Source organism: Babylonia areolata, chromosome 9 (assembly GCF_041734735.1).
Source record: "Babylonia areolata isolate BAREFJ2019XMU chromosome 9, ASM4173473v1, whole genome shotgun sequence".
Taxonomy (NCBI): Eukaryota; Metazoa; Mollusca; class Gastropoda; order Neogastropoda; family Buccinidae; genus Babylonia; species Babylonia areolata.
This window is the reverse complement of record NC_134884.1, coordinates 24381822-24388554: the sequence shown is the minus strand read 5'-3', so window position 1 is coordinate 24388554 and position 6733 is coordinate 24381822. Positions and strand designations below refer to the sequence as shown.

The 6733-nt window shown below is 47.3% G+C and overlaps 1 protein-coding gene across 1 annotated transcript in view; it reads left to right on the top strand.

Moving 5' to 3' along the window:
* LOC143285797 (uncharacterized) overlaps positions 1–3390 on the top strand; it is a 53165-nt gene extending 49775 nt beyond the window's left edge. The window contains exon 10 of the mRNA XM_076593220.1: positions 2737–3390. Within this exon, the coding sequence (XP_076449335.1) occupies positions 2737–2999 (263 nt within the window). The 3' untranslated portion in view covers positions 3000–3390. The remainder of the gene's footprint in view (positions 1–2736) is intronic.
* The last annotated feature ends 3343 nt before the right edge of the window (positions 3391–6733 follow it).

Below are 6733 nucleotides of genomic sequence, written 5' to 3'. Positions count from 1 at the left end.
AAGTGATACATTTGCTCGTAGTTCCATTCTGGTATTATAAAATCCGCTCCCGCTTTTCCGTCATCAAAAACAGAACCATCTGTATGAATTTTTACATATTTTCATAATTGCTTTCCATATGAGAGCACACTGCGCTCTTTAACAAATTAGGCGAGTAGTTTTCCTGCAGATGTGTGTGGTTTATACCAAAGACTGGCGTTTTTAATTCCCATGATTGAATGGTTGGGAAGGATGGTTTAACAGCAATATTTTTCACACCGACCTCTAAAGCAAAGATAATGTCTTCAGTAAAAGTATTGATGGACTTAAAGGAATGGATCGTTCTGGTCCTTTCTGCAAAGCTTATGTCCGATTTTAGATTTACTTCATTTTTGGAAAAGTTATCACACACTGTGCTTTTTAGAACAAATTTTGTGGCGGATGATTTTCTGTCTCCATCAAGGGGTAATACTCCTGATTCTCAAAAGGCTCCTAATTGTAGATGTATACCTATGTAATGGTACTCCAAGAGCAAGTTTGTACGCTTTGCAATCTATACTTTATAACTTATTCACTAGATATTTTGGTGCACTAAAAAAATATCTCTTGGACATAGGTCAGTTTTGAACGCACAAGGGCAGTTGACAAACAGATAAGCGCTTTGACGTCCTGTCCCCAGTAATGTTTGCTGGCAATTTTGAGAAAAATTAAACTTTTTCTTGCTTTGTTGACTATGTACTCCAGGTAAGTTTGGATGCAAGAAAAAACTCCTAGCAACTTGACAGTTTGAGTATGATTTATGATGTTTGCATTTATAGTAAGTACAGGAAGTTTTTTTTCATGATCGTAACCCGAGTTTAAAAAAAACATCATACTCGGTTTTTTTTTACCAATGATAAAGTTAGTCCATTTTCTATCATAAATTTGTTGATCTTACCAATTTCTCGTTGGTAAACCTTCTTTGTATAATTCAGAACTGTGGTAGGAGTTTTGCGCTTCATTGTTCCTTTCATTCACAAACAGATATCATCAGTAAACTGAGATAACATCGCATCTTTTGATAATTTATTTGGTAGATCTGCTAATAATATGTTAAATAACATAGATGCGATAACTGATCCTTGAGCAAACCCATTTCAAGTTGTTTAGGATTTGAATACATACTCTTATTAAATTTACTCTGTGTGTGTGTGTGTGTGTGTGTGTGTGTGTGTGTGTGTGTGTGTGTGTGTGTGCACGCGCGCATGCGTATAAATATATATAAATAGATAGATATAGATATATAGATATGTCTCTGTGTGTATATCTGTCTGTGAGTCTGTCTGTGTGTCTGTGTGTCTGTCTGTGTCTGTGTGTGTATGTGTCTGCGTCTGTGTCTGTGCACGCGCGCGCGTATGTGTGATGAAATTCAACGAGTGATTACGTAAATCATCTTGTCGCAAATGGGCAATGCAGTTGCGCATACATGCAGCCCATACAGAATGCATTGAACACACACACACACACACACACACACGCGCACACACGCACACACACACACACACACACACACGCACGCACACACACACGCACACACACACACACACACACACACTCACGCACGTACGCACAGTACGCCCACACGCGACTCACATTTGAGTGCATAATGGAAATATGCTGTAAGTGGTTTGCTGGCTGGAATAGATCTTCCCCATTAAACCTTACGTAACATGACATTTTAGCCTGCAACGTGAGTCGTGTATGACATCGTTTGTGCGCTCTGGCCTTCAAGATCCTCTGTCAAGCGAACGGACTTGACTGAAATACTGAGAAATTTCTCTTTGGATCGGTCTGTTAGCTCAAGGTTTGGTTCTCATATGTGTGTATCTGTGTGTGTGTGTGTGCGCGCGCGTGTGTGTGTGTGTGTGTGTGCGTGTGTGTGTGTGTGTGTGTGTGTGTGTGTGTGTGTGTGTGTGGTGTGGTGTGGTGTGTGTGTGTGTGTGTGTGTGTGTGTGTGTGTGTGTGTGTGTGTGTGTGGACAACACATGCATCCATTATGTATACAGGTCGGTGGCTTACAATTAAAACAGTTCTGAGTTCTGTTTGTCTTTGTCCATTTCCCTCTGTCTTTCTTTTTCTGTCTCTGTCTGTATGTATGTGTCTGTTTCTCTGTAACTCTTGTCTCCGTCTGTCTCTATCTGTTACTGTCTGCGTCTCTGTCTCTGTCTGACTATCTCTCCTTCCCACACCCCTCATTCCTCACCCCCATGCCCCCCACCCCCCACGCCCCCTCCAGTGATCGAGTGTTTGACCGAAATGGTGGCTGGTTGACTTTTTCCTTGGGTGCTTCTTTTTCTTCTTCTTCTTCTTCTCCTTTTTTTCTTGCGTGATTGATTAAGTGAGTGAGTGGGCGGGTTTGTGAGTGAGTGAGTGGAACAAGTGGGGAGTGCTGGACAAAGTGATGGTCAAAGGGAGAGACAGAAGGATCGACATGTAGGTTAGCGAGTGAGTCAGTGAGTGAATGAGTGAGTGAGTGGGTGAGTGGCTCACTGACTGACTGACTGCTTCCTTGATTGTTAGCTTGCTCACCTGATCAATTGATTGATCGATCTGTCGATGAGTCAGTCGGTGGTTGATTCATTGATAGGTTGATAGATCGATTGATTGAGTGTGTGAGTGAGTGGCTCGCTGGCCGACTGACTAAATGATTGATCGATTGACTGATAGAATGATCGATTGACCGATCGATTCTTTAACCGTTTTGTCCCCCACACACAGATGCTTGCTCCCTGGCCCACCAGTATGACTGTAAGTACATCGAAACTTCCGCTGTCTTGGGACACCAGACGGACGAGCTCCTGGTAGGGACCTTACGTCAGATACGCCTGAAGCTGTCCGCCACGTCACGCGATGACGAAGGCCCGGATGACGTCAGAACGAGCCACAGGAAGTACCTCAGGTGGCAGAAGATCATCCACCTCTATCGCTTCCTGCACGGCGCTTCGCAGTCTGTGGACTCCTGCCAGAATTTCTTCGTGTGATGAGGCAGCAGGGGTATGTGTGTTAGACAGAGGGATGGACAAGTGGGATGTGTTGGACAAAGCGATAGACAGAGGGATGGATAGAGGGAGAGACAGAGGGATGGACAAGTGGGATGCGTTGGACAAAACGATGGACAAAACGATGGACAAAGTGATGGATAGAGGGAGAAACAGAGGGATGGACAAGTGGGATGTGTTGGACAAAGAGGTGGACGGAGGGAGAGAAAGAGGGGGTAGACAGAGAAGGAGACAGAGGGATGGTCAAGTGGGGTGTGTTGGACAAAGAGGTGGACGGAGGGAGAGAAAGAGGGGGTAGACAGAGAAAGAGACAGAGGGATGGACAGAGGGAGAGACAGAGGGATGGTCAAGTGGCGGTGTGCTGGACAAAGAGGTGGACGGAGGGAGAGAAAGAGGGGGTAGACAGAGAAGGAGACAGAGGGATGGTCAAGTGGGGTGTGTTGGACAAAGAGGTGGACGGAGGGAGAGAAAGAGGGGGTAGACAGAGAAGGAGACAGAGGGATGGTCAAGTGGGGTGTGTTGGACAAAGAGGTGGACGGAGGGAGAGAAAGAGGGGGTAGACAGAGAAAGAGACAGAGGGATGGACAGAGGGAGAGACAGAGGGATGGTCAAGTGGCGGTGTGCTGGACAAAGAGGTGGACGGAGGGAGAGAAAGAGGGGGTAGACAGAAAAAGAGACAGAGGGATGGTCAAGTGGGGTGTGTTGGACAAAGAGGTGGACGGAGGGAGAGAAAGAGGGGGTAGACAGAAAAAGAGACAGAGGGATGGTCAAGTGGGGTGTGTTGGACAAAGAGGTGGACGGAGGGAGAGAAAGAGGGGGTAGACAGAAAAAGAGACAGAGGGATGGTCAAGTGGCGGTGTGCTGGACAAAGAGGTGAACGGAGGGAGAGAAAGAGGGGGTAGACAGAGAAGGAGACAGAGGGATGGTCAAGTGGCGGTGTGCTGGACAAAGCGATGGACAAAGTGTGATGGACAATGTGATGGACAAAGCGATGGACAGAGGGATGGATAGAGGGAGAGACAGAGGGATGGATAAGTGGGGTGTGTTGGACAAAGGGTTGGACAAAGCGATGGACAAAGTGTGCTGGACAATGTGATGGACAGAGGGATGGATAAGTGGGGTGTGTTGGACAAAGGGTTGGACAAAGCGATGGACAGAGGGAGAGACAGAGGTTTGGACAGAGGAGACAGAGGGATGGATAAGTACAAGTGGGGTGTGTTGGACAAAGGGGTGGACAAAGCGATGGACAAAGCGATGGGCAGAGGGAGAGACAGAGGGATGGATAAGTACAAGTGGGGTGTGTTGGACAAAGGGGTTGGACAAAGCGATGGACAGAGGGAGAGACAGAGGGATGGACAAGTGGGGTGTGTTGGACAAAGGGGGTGGACAAAGCGATGGACAGAGGGAGAGACAGAGGGATGGACAAGTGGGGTGTGTTGGACAAAGGGGGTGGACAAAGCGATGGAGAGAGGGAGAGACAGAGGGGTGGACAAGTGGGGTGTGTTGGACAAAGGGGGTGGACAAAGCGATGGAGAGAGGGAGAGACAGAGGGATGGATAAGTACAAGTGGGGTGTGTTGGACAAAGGGTTGGACAAAGCGATGGACAGAGGGAGAGACAGACGGATGGACAAGTGGGGTGTGTTGGACAAAGGGGGTGGACAAAGCGATGGACGGAGGGAAAGACAGAGGGGTGGACAGAGAAGGAGACAGAGGGATGGTCAAGTGGGGTATGTTGGACAATGTGATGGACAAAGAGATGGACGTTAGCATCGACAGAGGGAGAGACAGGGATGGACAAGTGGAGTGTGCTGTGCAAAGGGGTGGACAAAGCGATGGTCGGAGGGAAAGACAGAGGGGTGGACAGAGAAGGAGACAGAGCGATGGACAAGTGGGGTGTGCTGGACAAATGGGATGAACAGACATGGGGTGCGTGCTGAGAGAGAGGGATGGACAGATGGTGTGTGCAGGACAGAGGGATGGACAGAGAGATGTGATGCACAGAGGGATGGACAGAGAGATGTGATGCACAGAGGGATGGACAGAGAGATGTGATGCACAGAGGGATGGACAGAGAGATGTGATGCACAGAGGGATGGGCAGAGGGATGTGATGCACAGAGGGATGGACAGAGAGATGTGATGCACAGAGGTATGGGCAGAGGGATGGACAGAGAGATGTGATGCACAGAGGGATGGACAGAGAGATGTGATGCACAGAGGGATGGACAGAGAGATGTGATGCACAGAGGGATGGACAGAGGGATGGACAGAGAGATGTGATGCACAGAGGGATGGACAGAGAGATGTGATGCACAGAGGGATGGACAGAGAGATGTGATGCACAGAGGGATGGACAGAGGGATGGACAGAGAGATGTGATGCACAGAGGGATGGACAGAGAGATGTGATGCACAGAGGGATGGACAGAGGGATGGACAGAGAGATGTGATGCACAGAGGGATGGACAGAGGGATGGACAGAGAGATGTGATGCACAGAGGTATGGACAGAGGGATGGACAGAGAGATGTGATGCACAGAGGTATGGGCAGAGGGATGGACAGAGAGATGTGATGCACAGAGGGATGGGCAGAGGGGTGGAGAGAGGAGACAGAGGGATGGTCGTGGGGTGTGCTGGACAAAGCGATGGACAGAGGGAGAGACAGAGGGACGGACAAGGGGGACATGATGGACAGAGGGATGGACACAGAGATGGACAGAGATATGCTGTACAAAGAGATGGACAGAAAGATGAACAGAGGTATGGACAGAGATATGATGGACAGAGGGATGGACAAAGAGATGGACAGAAAGATGAACAGAGGTATGGACAGAGATATGATGGACAGAAGGATGGTCAAAGGGATGGACAGAGAAATGGACAAGGGGGCGTGTGTGTGTGTGTGTGTGTGTGTGTGTGTGTGTGTGTGTGTGTGTGTGTGTTGAAGGGACAAACATGGAACGGGTATTGCTTTGGTTGGAGGTTCGTTGTGAACATATCGGTTTACCTCGTCAGTTCAGTTATTTATTGGAAGGTAACTTTGATCTCTGCGGGTCTCTGTATCTCTCTTTTGTCTCTGTCTCTGTGTCTCCTGTCTCTGTCCCTGCCTGTGTCTGTCTGATTCTGTCTGTCTGCATCTCTCTCTGTCTCTCTCTCCTGTCTCTGTCCCTGCCTGTGTCTGTCTGATTCTGTCTTTCTGCCTTTCTCTCTGTCTCTGTCTCTCCTGTCTCTGTCCCTGCCTGTGTCTGTCTGAGTCTGTCTGTCCCTCTCTCTCTCTCTCTCTCTCTCTCTCTCTCTCTCTCTCTCTCTCTTTCTCTTCTTCCACCTCTGCATCCTTCTTTTTTTTTCTTTTCCATCCTCTCCAACGTCTTCTTCTTCCTGAACAACTTCCTCGTAAAAAAATAACCTTTTTGTGATCTTTTTTTTTTTTTCTTTCTTTACTTTTCCTTCTTGAAAAACTCTTTTTCGTGTACTTTCGTTTCCTACTTTTTGCCCTTATTTTTTCTGATATTGATAACATTTTTTACCCCTGTGAATTTGATAAATCATGCCAGTGTCATTTGAAGCAGGTATCATATTTGTGAATAAATTGTGACGGTGTTATTTGAAGCAGGTATAATATTTGTCAATTAAATCATGACTGTGTCATTCGAAGCAGGTATCATGCTTATAAATAAATAATACCGGTGTCATTTGAAGCAGGTATCATATATAATT